Source organism: Callorhinus ursinus, unplaced genomic scaffold, assembly GCF_003265705.2.
Source record: "Callorhinus ursinus isolate GAN/ISIS: 27379988/994484 unplaced genomic scaffold, GSC_fseal_2.0 scaffold4, whole genome shotgun sequence".
NCBI lineage: Eukaryota > Metazoa > Chordata > Mammalia > Carnivora > Otariidae > Callorhinus > Callorhinus ursinus.
This window is the reverse complement of record NW_027397066.1, coordinates 5,259,706-5,278,801: the sequence shown is the minus strand read 5'-3', so window position 1 is coordinate 5,278,801 and position 19,096 is coordinate 5,259,706. Positions and strand designations below refer to the sequence as shown.

Genomic DNA, 19,096 nt, shown 5'->3' with positions numbered 1-19,096 from the left:
CCTTCCCTTGTAAACTGAGACAGTAGCCCTCCAAGAGTTGTACTGAGGATTAAACAAGAATATGCATGAAGCTAAATGAAGTCATTAAAAGAGTGTCTGGCTTTAATACTTGCTCACTAAACACCAGTGATTCTTGCCATGTCTTCCTTTGTGGGCTGTGTAAACGAAGGGAACTCCTTTGGTACAGTAATAGAGAAGCTATATGGTGGCCATTAATGAGTCATTTTATCAGAAGATGGCCTCAAAAACAGACCTGGACTGAGAGCCTCACATTTTGATAACACTTTCATCCTTTGGAATGTTTTTACCAAAATGTCCATACTCAAAAATAAGCGGGACAAAATATGTGTGTCCATAACAAGAGGCTTTATAACGTCAGTCCTTTAACTCAGCAATTTCATGCCTAGGACTCCCTCCTCAGGAAATAATTCAAAAATATGCATAAAGGCTTATATATAAGGTTGTTTTGGTCTAGAAATATGCACAAAGATTTGTTTATATGTAAGGTTATTTTGCAGAGCATCATATAAAGTAACACAAATGTGTATGGATCCTAAATGTCCCCAAAACAAAAAGTGATTATATTTTAAAGTTTCTATAAATTATCCAGTCCATATAATGAGCAATTATGTAACCATTTTTATTACTTTTAAAAAGCACAGTAATGTACATATGTATACTAGGAAAAAGAGTTCATAACAGAAGTCAAGTGTTTAAAAAGAAAAGCAAATTTCCCTGTGTTACCTTCCCCTATCCACTCTAATCCAGCTTCCCAGGGCAAATGTTTTAAACAGATACTGATTTCAGTTTTTATGGTTTAGTTAACAGAATGGTTAGTTAATTTAAATACTCTAAAAATTATGCATGTACCTTTATTTATTGATTCATCAAATTACATATTATTAACTGAATTCCTGTTTTGACAGATGTGAATTTAGGTCAGAATTTTTACCTTACAAATTTATAGGGCATGTAACCTATAAATATCCCTTTCCACTTCCTTCTAGTTTTAATGATTATTTTTAGTTTTTCAATTAGCTATCTTTGTACCTTCAAATTAAAAAATTAAACTTCAACTTTTATAGCACTTAATTTAGAGACTATTTCTTGTCTCCTTGTCTTCTTACTAAAAAAGACAATGAAATTAGTGTCCCACATTTGCTTCCAACTTGCCTTTCCCACTTCTTTCTTCCAGAATTTATTAGGTTTATAACATATATATTTTGTTCTGCAACCACAATTCTTTGTGGTTGTTGACAGGTTCATTCCAGAAACTAAAACTAAAAAAAATTTAAAAGACATTGTTATGATGATGATTAGGAAAATGTTATTCACTGAAGAATAAAGTAAAAAATGTAATTCTGTATTACTATATATCTGCTCCTCAAAGCAGTATATTTCTAATTCAGTCCCTTTTCTTACACTTTATCAATTGTTCAAAATCATGCCATATTTTTAGTTTGCTTCAATTTGGACTGACACTCCTTTTTCTGTAACTTTTTATTTTTCCTGGAGTTTCTCATTGCCTTTCTTTTTCCCCAGTGTTATACAGCATTTCCTTAATGATATTATCTGTTCCAGGGAGTGGATTCTTTTTTCTTAAAGTCATCATTCCCAGAATGCTTTGACATTCTGATCTAATTAGGACTGGTTACTTTCCAGGCTTGCTGCACTGCTGTCATTTGGAGCCCTCTCTTCACAGCTTTCTGTATTGTCACACATTATTCATTAAAGAAAAACTATATTTCTTGGATCCCATTTCTTTCTTTTCCTTGGATGCTTTTTTTTCCTGTGGAGTATTCTCAGTATTTACTTATTCTCAAGTTAATCTGTTTAGAAAAGATTTTTTTATTTCATATGTCTTAAAATGTTATTACTTTGCCCTCATTGGATTGATAATTTGGCTGAATCTATAACTCAAGGTCCAAAATCATTTTTCTTCAGAACACTGGAGGTACCATCCCACTGTCTTCTGGCATAAATGTGTCTGATGACATCTTAAAAGGATCTGTTTTTGCTTTCTAGGGATTTTAAGTTTTCCCTTTTCCTTTGGAGTTCTGAATATTTAACCATTAAAATTTTTTAATAATATTTTAAATTATAAAAAAATACACATAACATAAAATTTACCATCGTAACCATTTTTCAGTGTACATTCTAGTAGCATTAAGTACAATCACATTTTTCTGAAATCATCTCCAGCATTCACCCCTAAAATTTTTCATCTTATAAAACTGAAATTCTGTTCCCATTAACACAGTCCCCTTTCCATCCTCCCCCCAGGTCCCTGGCATGCATCATTCTACTTTCTGTCTCTATGAATTTGACCCTCTAAGAACCTCACATAAGTGTGATGTTAGAGTATTTGTCTTTTTTGACTGGCTTACTTCACTTAGCATAAAATCTTCATGGTTCATCCATGTGGTAGTATGTGTCAGAATTTCCTTCCTTTTTAGGTTAATAAAATTCCATCGTATGTATATATATTTTTTGTTTATCCATTCATTCACTGAATGGACACCTGGGTTGCTTCCACTTTTGGCTATTGTGAATAATGCTGCTACAAACATTAGTATACAGATATCTCTTTCAATTCTTTTGGATATATACCCAGAAGTGAAATTACAGGATTATATAATTCTATCTTTAATTTGCCGGGGAACAGCCAAGCTGTTTTATCTTTTTATTTTTTTGAGAGTAACCATCCTAATATGTATGAGGTGGTATCATCATGGTTTTGATTTGCATTTCCCTAATGATTAGTGTCTTTTCATGTGTGTACTACATATATGTATATCTTCTTCGGACAAATGTCTGTTCAAATCCTTTGCCCATTTTTCAAACATGTTGGTTTTTTTTTTAAATTATCATCGAATTATAGGACATTATGGACTGAATATTTGTGTCCCCCAAAATTCATATGTTGAAATCCTAACCCCCAATGTGATGGTATTAGGAGTTGAGGCCTTTGGGAGATAATTAGGTTATGAGGGTGGAGCCTTCATGAATACGATTACTCAGTCCCCTTATAAGGGAATGAAGAGGCCAGAGCTCATTCTGCTTTTTGCCATGGAAGGATACAGTGAAAAGATGGGCATCAGCAAACCAGTAAGTGGCTCTCATCAAACACAATATCTGACAACACTTTGATCTTGTACTGCCCAGCCTAAAGAATTGTGAAAATAAAAGTGTACTGTTTAAGCCACTCAGTCTATAACAATATGCTATAATAGTCCAAACTGACTAAGACGACAAGAGTTTTTTATATGGTGTGAATGTTATTTTCTCCCCTTCCATGGGCTGCCTTTACACTCTGTTGATTGTATCTTTTGATGCACATAAGTTTTTAATTTTGATGGAATTCAATTCACCTATTTTTTTTCTTTTGTCATTTGTGCTTTTGGTGTCATATACAAAAAAATCATCACTAAATCTGATGTTATGAAGTTCTCCCCAATGTTTTCTTCTAAGGGGTCTTACTCTTAAGTCTTTGATCTACTTTGAGTTAATTTTTGTAGATCCTGTAAGGCAAGGGTCCAACTCCATTCTTTTACATGTGTATACCCAGTTTCCCAAACATCATTTGTTGAAATGACTTTTCTTGCCCCATTAGTCTTTCCACTCTTGTCAAAAATCATTTGACTATCCATGCAAGGGCTTTTCTTAGGCTCTTGATTCTTTTTTTTTTTTTTTTAAGATTTTATTTGACAGAGAGACACAGCGAGAGAGGGAACATAAGCAGGGGGAGTGGAAGAGGGAGAAGCAGGCTTCCCGCGGAGCAGGGAGCCCGATGCGGGGCTTGATCCCAGGACCCTGGGACCATGACCTGAGCCGAAGGCAGACGCTTAACGACTGAGCCACCCAGGCGCCCCTAGGCTCTTGATTCTATTCCATTGGTTTATATGTCTGTCTTTATGACAGTACCACACTGTTTTGACTATTGTAGCTTTGTACTAAGTTTTGAAATCAGGAAGTATGGGACCTCCACCTTTATTCTTTTTCAAGATTTTTTTGATTATTCAGGTTCCTTTGAAATGCCATATGAATTTTAGGATGGGTTTTTCTACTTCGGTAAAAAAAAAATGACTTTGAGATTTTGACAGCAATTGCACTGAATCTGTATATCACAGCATTATGAAGTCTTCCAATCCATGTGCACAAGATGACTTTCCATTTATTTGTGTCTTCTTTAATTTCCCCCAGCAGGGTTTTGTAGTTTTCGCTGTACAAGTCTTTCACGTCTTGATTAAGTTTATTCCTAATTATTTTATTCTCTTTGATGCTATAGTGAATGAAATTGTTTTCTTAATTTCCTTTTTGGATTGTTCGTTGTTAGTGTGTAGAAATGTAACCGATTTTTGTGTGTTGAATTTTTAATACTATTTAAAAATGCTTATATACTTATGTAACATTTTTAAAGAAGGTACAAAATGGGTATTAAGGAGGGCACGTGTTGTGATGAGCACTGTGTGTTATATGTAACTAATGAATCGTTAGACATAATAAAACATTTTTTAATTAAAAAAATTAATTTTAAAAACTGTATACATAGAAAAATCCCAATTTAATTAGAACAAAAATAACATATATGCATACACACACACACACACACACACACACACACACACATACATATATATAACCTGTGAAGAATATCCTCTGGAATTCTGCTGAGTGATTGCTTGATGAGTTTTTTCTTTGTTTCTGTGTTTTCTAAGACCTCTACATGAGCATGTATTACTTATATAACCAGGAAACAACAAAAAGAATAATAAATATTTTTTAAAAGTAGACAAGGCAATGCAGCACTCAGATCCCCCTTCGAGGAAAGACTTGGTGCCCAGCTATGGGCAATGTGGCCTATAGAGAGCCTCTAGCTTCATGGTCTAGATCAGCTGCAGAGAGCCACCTCACCTGAGGTCAAGCCCTTCCTGGAGACAGCTTACACCTGGTAACAGAGCATGGCAGAGGCATAACGGCCAGCCATTTAGACTGACAAGTGACCCTCAGACAGGCAACGCTTGCTCCAGAGTTCACTGCCAGGTGAGGCTTTGTCAGCCCAGTACACAACTTGCCCAATCCCACTTCCTCCTTCTTCCCTTCATGGGTAGTCACTGATTGTGTTAGGGGGAGACCCCACAACCACCCCAAGTTTGATGATTCACCAGGAGGATTCACAACACTCAGCCTAAAGTCATTCACACAGCTATGATTTATTACAGGGAGAAGATACAGAGCAAACTCAGCAGAGGGAAAAGGCACATGGGGTTAAATCCTGAAGAAAGCAGAAGCAAGCTTCCCGAGTCCTCTCCCAAGGCCATCACACAAGACTTGTTTAGTTCCTAAAGCAACGGGTCTAACAACACAGCAAAGCTCATGAGAGACAGTGCCCAGGGCTTTTATCCAAGACTGGTCACTTAGGCACCCTCTCCCTAGCATGTACCAAAGTTCCAGACTCCCAGAATGAAAGCAGGCCTTAAAAATAAAATATATTGTTTATAACATATTTATACACATTTATCTATATTTATAATATAATATCTTCAGCACAGTGAGCCACTCTTATCAGTCTGGGGAATGGTGGCAACTGTCCTGAAATCCAAGTCTGCAGACATTGACCAAGGGCTAACCTTGCAAGCAGGCCTTTCTAAGGAGGGCAATCTCAGGCCAGATACATTAACTCTTTTCTGCACACTGGTAAACATGTTGTACTCCAAACTCTGTCTCAGCATCTGCTTCTGGAGAAGCCAATCTGCTACTAGTTTAATAAGGAATGACTGTAGATTATGAGAACATTAAATGTATTACTTAGGGGCTAGAAGACAACAAAAGCAGTCCTCATTCCTTTGGTAACAATGAAGGCTGTAGTCAAGGTTAAATTTTTCTAACAGACCAACAAGGCCAACCTGACCTTCAAAACAGTCAAAGCCAAGTTAAGTCAGAAACAGGAGCTACCTGAATCAAAGAGTAACGCCACATATGACTTTTTCGGCTATTGATCAATCAACCTTGGTCCAAAGATGCTGTTATCAAATACGGTCAGGGAACCAGTTCTGTTTCCATTATTTGAATATTCTCCTGATTCCAAATATTACATTTTAATTAACACCAAAATGACACGCAAATTCTCCATTTGTGCTGAAAATAGCCCTCTGTGCCCTGATATGTATACCTACTGGGTAAGGGAAAAAAACCAATACACTGTATAAACATGAATAGCATTGCACCGAGGATACATTAAAATATTGATGGAAAGGAAACAAAAAATCTGTGTCTAAAGAGAACAAAGGGGATATTGATTAGCAATTTGTTTTCAAGATTCCTCTTTCACAGAAGGCAAGGGCTTTTTTTTCCCCCCAGCTTTAGCAAGAAGAATGGGGAGATAGAAGGAATTAATGGCATCTGATCACCAAAAGCACAGTAGTCCCTAGGCTAGGTGCATGTAATGGGTTTAATTGTGTCTTCCAAAAAGATATGCTGAAGTCTTAGCCCCCAGTACCTATAAATGTGACCGTATTTGGAAATAAGGTCTTTGCAAATGTAATCAGGTTGAGTTCATATTGGATTAGGGTGGGTCCTAAATCTAATGAATGTTCCTTATAAGGACAGGGAAATGTGGAGACAGATTCACACAGAGAGGCCCATGTGACCATGGAGGCAGAGATTGGAGTGATGTAGGTACAACCAAGGAAGGATTTCCAGGAGCCACCAGAAGCTAGGAAGAGGCACGGCTTCTTCTCTAAAGCCATCAAAGGGAGCACAGCTCTGCCAACACCTTAATTTCAGACTTCTAGCCTTCGGAACTGTGACAGAATAAGATTCTGTTATTCTAAGCTCCCCAGTTTGTGATGATTTGTTATGGCAGCCCCAGAAAACTAATATGGTATGATATATGCTTTGCATCATTCAATCTTCAGCAAGCCTGTGGGGGGATGTATTATCTCCATTCTACTGATAGGTGAATGTAGATGGGAAGAGATTAATTAAATAATCCAAGTCCATAACTAAAAAACCAGAGCTAACCCTGCTGGACTCCAAAGTCCATGCTCTCCACCCATTAGATCACACTGCTTTTATCCAGGGAGTTGTGTGGTTTTCTAAAAACATTTTTAGTCCCCACCTCCCACACCATGGTAAAAGTTACCTGCCTGATTGATGAGAACCGGAAACAAAGACTAGGCCAGAATTACATGCAGGCAGGGCCCCAAGGTGCTGTAAAAGGTAGAAACAGATCTATCTCCCTCTGTCTGTCTTCTCCTTTCCTACTTCATGAAGTAGAACTGGTCAACCGGGTCAGGCCACCATGCTTGTCTTCCTCTTACCACCTCTACCTTCTCTGAATCTCCACCTGAAGTCTTGCCCTCCTTCGGCCATTCACATGGCCAGGAGAATTTGAAGAGTGGAGGCAATGTGGCAGGTCCTGGGAACAGGACCTGACACCGATGCAGGAATGAATGCCTGTTATCTAGGAAGAAGGGCAAAGGTAGCGCAAGCTCTACAGAGCCCTCATCTTTCTCCCTTCTCTCTTGCAATCCCTCCTTTCTGATACCAAGTGATAAGTGCATGCAGGTAGAGATTGCCTGCTTGGGGCAGGTCCACTCACAACTCTCACTTTCTTCTTTCAATCCTCAGTATCAGTGTTGCTAAATTAAGCTAGGTCTTGCTCCCCTGACCCGCCCAAAATGCCTCTGCTCTTCAAATTTCCTCCTCCATGTAAATGGCCAAAGGAGAGTGAGATCTTAAGATGTAGCTTTATTATAGGAAGAGGAAGGCTCCATATAATCACTACCACCTTTGTCATCATCATCACCTTCAGCATGATCATCACCATTATGACTATCACCATCATCCTCACCATCACATCACCATTATCAGCATCACATCGCCATCATCACCATCACTATCATCATCACCATCGTCCTCACCATCACCACCACGATCATCATAGCTGACATGTACTGAGCAGACACTAAGTGCCAGAGTGGTTCCAAGTGCTTTACATGCATTAATCTACTTAATTCTCACAATACCATAAAATGGGCACTGTTTTAGTCTACATTTTACAAATTAGAATGTGAAAGTACTAAGAAGTTAAATAAATGGCTCAAGATCACAGAGCTAGTCAATAGTGAATTTGGGATTCACACCCAGCAGTCCGGGCTAGTAGCCCTCATACCACAGCTGCCTCTCTGGGGCTCAGGCTCTGGCCTGACCTTTTACCAGGAGCCCTGCATTGGGTCATCAGCGTCTTGGGCCACTGGGAACAGTGATTCCTATTCTGAGTATATAGCTCACTCTCCTGGACTGACTGGTAGGGCAGGATTTTAAAAATCTCCCAGTGTCTGGCCAAAAGTTTTTACAATCCATTCCTCAAAAATACCCTTAACCATCAATATCTTTATTGAACTTCTGCCAGAGACCAGGCCTTACTCCTTTTTTAGTCTTTGAACAATAAACTCAGAATTCTTACATCCATTTCATATGTGCAGAAACAAAGCTTTGCTATAATTGTGTTTGCTAAAACTCTGTATTTAAGTGGAGAGTTTCCTGAAACTCTCTCTTTAAGTGGGCTACCAGGGTTGACTCTGCGCTTGGATGCGGTGGTAAACTTTCTTGACATCTAGTTTATTCAGTGAGCCCAGGGCTGTGTGCTGGAAGGACAAGGGGAAATTTTAGAAAGTTAAATCTAGCTACTTCGTGACATCAGCCTGGAGGAGGACAAACTGGATGTGACAGCCAAGGAAGAGAGGATGAGGAAATGAAACAAGGCTGCGGGAAGCAGTAGAACATGCTAGTAAAGACTGAGACTCTGCTTGGGGGTTCAGCTCTCAGCTCTATCCCCTACCACACCATGGGACCCTCGGCCTCCCCTTCTATAAACTGAAATTTCCCATATGTAAAATGAGGATTAAAAGAGTGCCTATGGTTCCTTGCTAAGTTAAACACAGAATTACCATACAACCCAGCAATCCGCTCCTGGGTGTATACTCCAAAGAACGGAAAACAGGTGCTAAATAAAAATCTGTACCTGAATCTTCACAGGGGCACTATTCACAATAGCCAGAAGATGGGGCAAGCGCAGAGGTCCACCACCTGATGAAGAGATAAAGAAAATGTGGTCCACCCATACAAGGAATAAGATTCAGCCATAAAAAGGAATTAAGTACCAATAAACGCAACAACATGGATGGACCTCAAAAATATCATGCTAAGGAAAGAAGCTGGACACAAAAGGCCACATTGCATTACAAGAAATGGCCGGAACAGGCAAATCTATAGAGACAGAAGGCAAATCAGCGGTTGCCAGAGGCTGGGGGTGGAGGGGAGAATGGAGAGCAACTGCTCAATGGGAAGAGAGCTCCCTTTTGGGGTGATGAAAATGTTCCAGGCCTAGACAGTGGTGCTGTCTGCTCAACACTGAACATACTAAATGTCAATAATGGTAAATTTCATGTGTGTGTACTTTACTACACACACAAGATAGACCCTACTAGCTAGGGATGCAGGACACAGAGATCAGTCAGTAAATCTGAGCTATTACTGCTACTTCTGGCAGGCTGGAGGGAAAGGTAGAAATTAGGGGACTATTTAGGTGACAGAGTCCACAGGATACAGTGATTGAGCATGGAACGAATGTGTGGGAGGCCAGAGATAGGGGCCAAAAATGTCCCTGGATGTCTCACTTGGGAGGTTGGGTGCTGGTGGGGCCCACCACCACAGGGACAGGTGCAGAAATTTAAGCACTTAGAGCACTAGAAGTCAGCCCCAAGTTAATCATACTTTTGAGATTTCCTCCAGAAATCTTGCAGCCAAATTTCACTGATAATCATTATAAGTACAGATTTCAAAAAGCCTATTTACATAAACTTCATTAATGAAAGAATAAGGAAAGAGAAGCGGCTCAGTGATCCCAGCCTCCTCATCCCCAGGCCCTAACTCTCCCGCTTGTCTCTGACAAAGAATCATATGCTATTACCATCTCTTTAATCATGTATTAGTTGAGAGTAGATTCCTTTGGTGAGTTCTATCACTGCATTTATGAAGAGCAATGCTGAACCAAAAAAAAAAAAAAAAGCCTTTCAAAAGGAATGCTTTCAATGCTTACAATCCAACAGCAAGTTATAAAAGCATGAAGAGGCGTTGTTTATACAGTTTGACTTCAATTATGTAATAAATAAATTCATAGACTTATAGAAGTAAGAAGCCAACATGTTAACAATGGTCCTCCGGTGGTGGGATTATGAGGTAATGTTATTTTATTCTTCCAACTTTCTCTATGAGTGTCTGTGTAATATAGAGGTGGCGTTTACTCTAAATGTCCACAATGTACATATATTAAATCCTACCCACCTACCCCCAAAAGACAGAAAAAGTTTGGAGAAAAGAGAAGACCATACAAAATTTCTCTGGAAGAGATTTCAGGAGTAATTTAGTTGAAATCCTTCACTCTGAGCTAAAGATCCAAGAAGCAGAGGGGGTCAGTGACTTGTGGACTTTTGTCCCACAGCCCTTGAGGGCAGAGTCTCTGGGCTTCCCAGCTGACAATCCTGAAAAGAGTGAGAGTTTAGGAGTAATCACTGGTAGAGGGAATCACACTTATTAATGTAGCTTTGCTAGGGTACCAGTCTTGAGAAGAAGAGGATTTGAGAACAAATTGCCCAGCATGACTCTCCGTTAACATAGTCATCAAGCTTCAGGACCCTGGCCAGTTCCCACAGCCTCTCCAGACCTGTTTTTTTTTTTTCACTCTCAAAGTGAAAGTAAATCATCTGTAAAGTCTCTTCCAGGGCAAAAATTCTATTCCGATCTCACAAAAATGTATTAAATGCCAACCAGGAAACTAATCTCAATGTCACAGACTGACAAGGCTTATCAGATGTCCCAATGTCGTGGGATCCCAGCCAAGGGTATTACCAGCACGCCTGCACAGAGGTGCGGAAGTTGGTCAGGCTCCTGCAGGATGTTGTCCAAAGCACAGGTAAGAAAATGCATATGCAAAACAGTGTGCGGCGTGCAAAACACAGGGACCCAGCTGCACCAGGAGACAGCAGAGGCCAACCTTTCTGATGGCTCCTGAATATTAACCTGAGGTAATTGGGCTTAATCCAGTAGGCAACGGGGAGTCCCTCCAGAAAGGGAAAAGCAAGCAGGTTTGTGTTTTAGAAAGATCACTACAGTGATGATGATGAGCTAGAGGAGAGGAGGGCTGGACGAGCAGGAGGCTGGTGCAGTAATCCATCCAAGAGGTGACACAGGGAAGGTAGGCATGATGATGTGTGATTGCACACCTCCCATCTTCTGAGTGCAAGTCAACACGCCATGAGATTCTGTGCACAGTTATACGCTCCCTCTACTGTGCTCATGGTACACACTGTAAATTTCTGTGTTTGAGAAATTCTCATGTTGCATAGCTATCTGACACTTCCTTTTTGTTATTAATAGAAGCTCTTTTTATATCAAAGACGTCAATCCTTTTTTATGTCTGTTACAAATATTTTCCCAAATTTGTCACTTACCTTTCTTAATGTTGTTTTTAAATGTCAAGTTTTCAACTATTTGTGTATTCAAAGCCATGGTTTTCCTTTGTGGTTTTCTTCATATCATGTGATACTGACCTATATTTACCTTTTAGAAATTGTTTTACCGAGATTTTAATCTGATGAGGGACTTCATCTTTATTTTTCTTCCAAAAGATCCAGCCGGTTGCCCATAAATTTATGAGTGATACATTCTTTTCCCACTGATTTGACATGCCATTTTATTATATGGACATCTGTGTCCATTCTCTATTACGTCCCATTGGTCTGGCTTTTCTTTTCTTTTCTTTTTTTTTTTTAAACTCAAAAAACATTTTTTTTCAATTAAAAAAGTATTTAGAACACATAAAACAAGGCAACATTTATTCTTTCTTCTCGTCTTCCGGTGTGGGGTCTGTGGGCGGCTCCTCCACTGCGGCACTGTTGCTCTCGGAGCCGGTGTTACTGTCACTGGTCCCCTCCTCAGCCATACCGTCCACCCCCTCCTGCCCGCTCTCCTTGTCCTCAGGAGTAGACGTGCCTTCTTCACCATTCTGTTGGCTTTCCGTCGCTTCTTCAAGGTGTGTCTCCTCTGTCTCCATCGGGAGGCTCTCGTCCTTCTTCTCCTCGCTCTTACCAGCAGCTGGCTCTTCCTCAGGAACCATGCTGCTCTGACTGCGTTCGGCTTGCTCTGCGGCTTCTTTCTCTCTTTCCTCCTGCCTTTTTCGAGCCTGTTCCTCTGCCTGTGCAATTTCAGCGGCAATTTTTTCCATATCCACTTCTACTTTCAAACCGCACAACCTTTTAAGTTCATTGTTAAATGAATCTGTGCTTTCCAGGAATTTCCTCTTCTTTTCCTGGTGTCGCTCCTCTATTTGAAGAAGTTCAGCTTCTAATTTTCGCTGATGAACCATTAAGGACTGGACCTGTCGTCTGAGGACCTGCATTCTAGCTGTTGTGACAACTGAACGGACGTCTGGCACCACACTCTCACTAAGGATTTCACTGATGAGGCGGTGGTTTCTCTGGAAACGGGCAGTGGCTGTATGCTTCACTGAGAAGCCATCATCATAATCGTCTGGATCTTCAGCAGGCTGAATGCCCACGTACGGTTCTCCTTTCTCCATGCGAGACTGTCTCTGTCGACTTTCTTCCTCTAAAGCAGCTTCTGCACGACTTTTTGCATTTATGTAAGCAAGGTATGTGGGGGAATTATGATAGGCCTTCATAGATTCATTGTACTCTATCTTTTCTGCTTCATATTCATTTAAATATTCTTGTTTTTCTTCATCAGTGAGATCTCGCCACATGCCACCAATAATCTTGCCAATCTCCCACAACTTTAGGTCAGGGTTGGAAGCTTTTACTTGGTCCCAGACCTTTCTGCTGTACCTCATGTAGGGCATCAGTGGCTTATCTGGTGGCTTTGGGGGTTTTGGAATCGTAATACCAGAGGATGCCGTGACCCGGCTGTTGGTGCCCGGGTTCCCTCCCAGCCTGTAGTTGTTGTAGGCGAGATGACTGTATGGATTGTATCCCACAAACCCTGGTGTGCTGGGCATTTGTGTTGCAGGAGCTGGGGTGGGAGGTGGGGCATAAGATGGTCTTTTTGACATTTTGGAAGATTAAGTTCTCAGTTCCTTAAGAATGAATCTGAGACACCGCGGGCAGAAAAAGCGCCCGCAGCCCCGGCCCCGTTTCCGTTTGTCCCGCGCACGCCCTGGTCTGGCTTTTCTTCAGTTGCATACTACATTAATGTAGCTTTATAATTCTTTAATATCTCCTAGGGCAAATCCTCCTACACTACTCTTCATTGTCACAATGTTCTCATATAGTTTCGGAAATTTATATTTTCAGGTGAAACTCTGATTAATTTAATCACCTATCTCCCCTCAAATCCTTTTAAAATTATTATTGGAACTGCATTCTACATGAATTTGGGAGATGTAATAGTTGGTTTAAATGTCTCTCTCTTAATTAGATCCGAGACTCTTGTTCTCCAGGTCCCTGCCCCAGCGCCCAGCCCTTTCAAGGGCGTATGGGATCAACACAAGAAGTTATGGGGAGCTCCAACACAACCTGAAGACCAAAGTCCAACACGTACGGTGGGATGTTTTCTTCCTCCCGGACCCTTCATGCAGCAGACAGAAAGGGCAAGAGAACTTCGTGATACGAAATGGGAAGCAATTCCCTGGGGCCTTGCCTTCCTTGGCTGACACCTGCCAGTTTCACCCTCAGGAATGTAACAGAAAACAAAGGAGCCGATGGATGGGGGTCACGAATCACGATGCTCACAAAACACCCGCAGAGGGGTTGTGTCTGCACGTGCATATAACAATAATAACAGCAAAGACAGCGGCTGACGTTTACTGAGCACTTACAAAACGCCAGACACTGTGCCAAGTGCTTTACACATATCAATCCGTTTACTCTGACGACCACCCTAGGAAGTGGGTACTATTATCACTCATTTCACAGCTAGGACACGGAGGTTCAGGGAGGTAAGGAACATACCCACAGACACATACAATCAGTGGGCAGGCAAGGATTCAAAGCTAGGCCTTTGGTCCAAGAACTTGCTGTCCCCACAACAGTGTAAGGCCATCACATTTGTATACCTCATCTTCCCGCTCAGTGGTGATCTCCCTGAACATGGTCCACAGCGCAGGGTCACCTGGACCAGGGGCCGTAGGGCTGAAATCCAACCCAGTTCTCCAGTGCCAAACTGTGCGCCCAGGGGTCCACGCCCCAGAGCGGGTACCTACTCCTGTTGCCCTTGAAGGCAATGTGTGGGCGGGAGGCTGCCCCGAAGACCAGGGTGTGCCCATCTTGCCACACGAGAGGGCCTGGGGCATGGAGGAAGGGCTCATAAATATCAATTAAGTGAACGTTCTCTGACGTCTATTACAATCATGCAGCAACCAGACACCTACCCCACCAGGAAGCAATCACCGGCATTGATGACAATCAACAATCAGCTCAATCAAGGGATATTTATCTACTGAGCACCACCCAGAATGTAAGGCGCAGAGTGGGGCACAAGGATGAAGCGGACACGGCCCCACCCTCCAGGAGGGCACAGACCAGCCAGGAGGATAGTTGGCACCTGTCTTCCTGAATCCCCCGCCCCCCACCATAAACCCTCCCTTTGTTATAGCCAGACCTGGATTTTGTTTCCATCTCTTTGGGGCAGGGATTCAGCTCCCCAGGAGGTGGTGTGGCCCACTGCCCAAAAACAGGGCTCTGGAGCCAAAGTGCCTGTGTTCAAATCCTGGTTCCAAGCCCTGAGGGAAGCACACACACAGCACGCCCAAGACTGCTATCCTCTGAGAGGCCAGCATGCAAGGCGGGGCCTTGGCTGGCATCTAGAAACTTGGATTTCGGGAGGGTTCCCACCATTCCCTGATAAGAGCGGCTCGCTGCACCTAAGCTGTCGTGCAAACAACGTAGTTTACACTGAACACACTCCTCCTGGGAGTCTGGAACCATGGTATGTGCCACGCAGAGGATGCGGTGTGCCCAGCCCCCAGTAAAAACCCTGGTGCTGGTCTCTGATGAGCTGTGCTGTCACACTCACTGCTGGACAACTCTGTGCATCCTGTGTGACTCCCACCGGGAGAGGACTCTGGAAGCTGAGGCCTGGTGTCTTGCAGACTTTGCCCCATGCACCTCTGCCCTTTGCTGATTTTACTCTGCATCCTTCTCAGTAATAAATCAGCCATGAGTATGACTATACATGGAGTCCTGTGTGTCCTCCTAGTCAATCACTGAGCCTGGGAGTGGTCCTGGGAGCCCTGACACACTAGCTGGGTGACCTCGGGCAAATTACTTGGCCTGTGGGTGCCGTGGTTTCCCCATCTATGAAACGAAGGTGATTTTAAAACAGAATCTACCCCCCAGGATTGCAGTGAAGACCACACAATTCAGCGTATGTCAATTGCTTAATGTCTGGCCCCAGCAGGTGCTGAAGCAATGCAAAGTGTGCTTATAAGGTGGGGAAACCCCTTCTCGCCCAGATGGAGGGGCCATCCAGGCAACTAGCCCGACAGCCTCTGGCTACACTGGGGGACCCCACACTGCACGGTGGTCTGCGCTACCAAGGCCAGCAGTCGCCCCCTCCCTTTGGCTCTGAGGACAGCCGGGCACCGACACACCAGAGGCAGAAAAAGACACACTGGAGGGCACCAGGGGGCCGTCCAGCTCAAGTCTTTGCTCTTACCTTTATCTTTTCTTCTACTGTTATGGTGAAAAAGGCTTTTAGCTGGGTTCTGTTCTAGAAGAAGAAAAGAAAAGAAAACACTTTTGTCAACAGGTGTTGGAGCCTGACACAGAGGGTATCATTTTGTGTATTTGCAACCAGCGGTGTCTGGGGCTGCAGTAGGCCCTTCACTATTGGGGGCCGGGGCTTGTGAGGGTCTAAAAGTCCCTCCAGGGGGAAAGGTCTGTGGGCCTGCAGGGCCTCCTTCTCTCCTGGACGCTTGCGTGAATCCAAACACCAGTTTCCCTAATTGGCGAGAAAGCATGGGCCGTGTGACCTCTGGTGAAACGCCGGGGTTTGGGGTCAGCCGGATGGGGGCTGAGGACCCACTCCAAAGCTCAGCAGCCATGCGACAGAGCAGCCAACCGCTCGACCTCTCTGGCATGCTTCTTTCAGGAAAGGTGCAGACAACAGCGAGCGGGGGCTCTGCTGAGGCCACCTCCCAATGTAATGTGCCCCTCCCCCAAGTCCCAGCGCCCCATGGGTCTGTTCCTCCTGCCTTCAAACCTCCTCTGCTCTACGGGAAAAGGAAGGGTGTTAGGCCAGCTATCTGTCCAAGCACGCAAGAAGACGCCCCGCAACACACATCGTCCCAGGGACGCAGGCAGATCTGACAACTGAAAGGCAGTACAATGCAGTGGTTAGAGCCGGCCTGCCTGGGCTCACAGCTGGCCCCATGGTTCACCAGCAGTCTGACTTCAGGCAAGGCATTGACTTCTCTGTGCCTCCGTTTTCCCACCCGTAAAATGGGAACCTATTCAACTCAGTACGGTTGCTGTGAGGATTAAATTAGCTAATCTAGAATCTGGAAGTGTGCCTGGCACAGGGAGTGAGCCCTGAAAAGTATTCCTGCTGTTGGCCGTAGTCGGTGCTGGCCGTGGTGGTATCAGTGTGTATAACCCGACCTCGAGGCTTGGAGCGTGAAGTCCAGTGAGCGAGGCAACCCCTGTTCATTCCAACCTGGCCACGGTCCATCCAAGGTGGAGCCCCGACCCGCGCCCCAGAGTTCTTACCATAACAGCACTAGGGCAGCCCAACCCATCATGCGCCAGCAGGACACCCTAGTGGAGGCTTCGAAAGGAAATAAAAACACTACAAGGCCCTTGTTTAGGGAGAAAAGGTAATTTTTTTTAAATATGAGTCTTTAAAGAAAAGACACGTATGAAGCAATCACCTGTCCCCTCCCATTCCTGGATTGCGTCTGTTTGGGGGTATTCACGATGCCCTATGAGTTTCGGGGAGACGCCTGAGGCTGCATACAGAAGCCCACATTCGATCAGGTTGTTCGATTCCTTCTCTACCCCCGGGCCCCTCCTCCCTGTGTTTTCTGAAACCTGAGGTCTAAGCAGAGAGAAGCTGCAAGTGTGCTATGAAGCTTGACCTCATCTCTTTGCAAACTGTAAATCCTCACCCCTGTGCTTACTACAGAAACTTCAAGGCTTGCAAAACATGCTTTAGATCACGGCCTGAAATCAGAAAATGCTGGCCAAGTGAAATCCAGGGATGGCTATGTGAGATGAGCAGGACGTTTCCATAATATATTGTAAGAAACTGGACATGATTGCTCTAGGTCTTTCCCTCTGGACCATCCATCGTGTGGGGCCTATTTTATCCGACCCTATATGAATCTGGGGTACGCATGCGTGTTTGAGAAAGCAGCTTCCAGACCCAGACACGATGCACGTCTGACAGTACCACCTCCGGCTAGACAATTCGTGAGCAGGAATGACAGTCTTCCCCCACCCATACCTGCCGGGGATGTGTTCCCAGACCCCCAGAGGATGCCTGAAACCACAGACAGTCCCAAACCTTAGATACACCATTCTTTCCTATACATACATCCAGTTAAACGGGTAAGTTAGGCACAGTAAGAGACTGAGGACAATAACTAAAAATAAAACAGAACAATTTTAACAATGCACTGTGGTAAAAGCTATGTGAATGCGGTCTCTCATTTGCCCTTCTATTTGTGATGATCTGTGGGACAAAATGCCCCGTGATGAGACCAAGTGAGATGAAGGGCAAAGGCATTGTGACATCGCCTGAGGCTGCTATTGACCTTCAGACCACGCATCAGGGGGACCTGTGCTTCCGGCCCATGGCCAGCCACAGGCAGCTCTTACTGTCTCCTCCATTATGCTCATGCAATTCTAAAACGCTAGGAGAAGAGATCTGGGGGAGAATCTCCCTACTCCTCTCATTGTTGGCATGGGGACACTGAAGCCCAAAGACTCAGCGCTGATTCTGAAACGCAGCTGGGTAGTGGTTCCCAGGTGCTCCAGTGTCAGCCATCACCTCTCTACCGGGAGGACTCCATCCTGGTGGGCCCTTGCCTGTTTAAGTAACTGTCACTGTTTCCCCTTTTGTCATATAAGACGTCTTGGGACCGACTGACAAGCAGAGCAAACCACTGTTCTCATGTGCAGACTCAGACTTGGGTCATTTTCAGCCCCACGTACACTTGGCCTTCTATAGGTCATGGAGGAAAGCCTCACAGTCACCCGAGGGATGGTCAAGTCCAACCAGATGAAACAGCTTGAGAACAAAGTACAGGAGCTCCTTGTCAACTTCCAGCACATAATCACTCAGCAAGTACTGGCCTCCCAGGACTCATCTCTCTGGCAGGAACTAGGCTGAGGTGACGCTGCTGGTCGACCAGAGCTGGCACACAGGCCAGTGAAGCTTGGAACTCTGGAATCTTCAGGAGGGCAGGTGTGCTGTTCATGCTCCATCTGCAGAACATCTGCCCCTGACGGTTTGGAAGGAGTAGGAAATTGCAGGCCATTGCATACAGACACAGCTCATGTCTCACATACCCCTACGGAAGACTGGAGACATTGCTAGAATCATCTCCTTTATGTAGATGAGAAACCCGAGCTTCAGAGAAGTTAAAAACTAAACCTTGCCCAAGATCCATTAGTTTACTGATTTGTTCATTCATTTATTCAACAAATATTTACTGAGCATTTACTGTGCACGGCTCTATTTTTGGCACGGAAAACACAGGTGTCAATAGAAAAGATAAGGTTCCTGGTCTCCTGGGGCTAGCGGGGGTGGGGGTTTCCTAGAGAAATAAAGCCAGTATGACAGACAGGCGAGGCCCCAAGCAAAGGAACAGACGGGTGGTCCTGCAGTGAGTGAGGAGCCCCTCCACCCCCCCACCGTCTCCCACCTCCATCCCCCATCCATCCCCCCACATCCAACCCCACCTCCATCCCCCTCCATCCCCACCTCCACCCCACACCCATCCCCCATCCATCCCCCTCCATCCCCCACCTCCACCCCACACCCATCCCCCATCCATCCCCCACCTCCACCCCAC

The 19,096-nt window shown here is 43.9% G+C and overlaps 1 protein-coding gene and 1 pseudogene across 1 annotated transcript in view; both read right to left on the bottom strand.

The window, feature by feature from the left end:
• Nucleotides 1-19,096, bottom strand: part of EVC2 (EvC ciliary complex subunit 2) — a 117,295-nt gene that overhangs the window by 85,455 nt on the left and 12,744 nt on the right. Inside the window, exon 6 of the mRNA XM_073891417.1 lies at nucleotides 15,736-15,789. Coding sequence (XP_073747518.1) covers nucleotides 15,736-15,789 — 54 coding nt within the window. The remainder of the gene's footprint in view (nucleotides 1-15,735; nucleotides 15,790-19,096) is intronic.
• On the bottom strand, nucleotides 11,824-13,212 carry LOC112836076 (SWI/SNF-related matrix-associated actin-dependent regulator of chromatin subfamily E member 1 pseudogene; annotated as a pseudogene).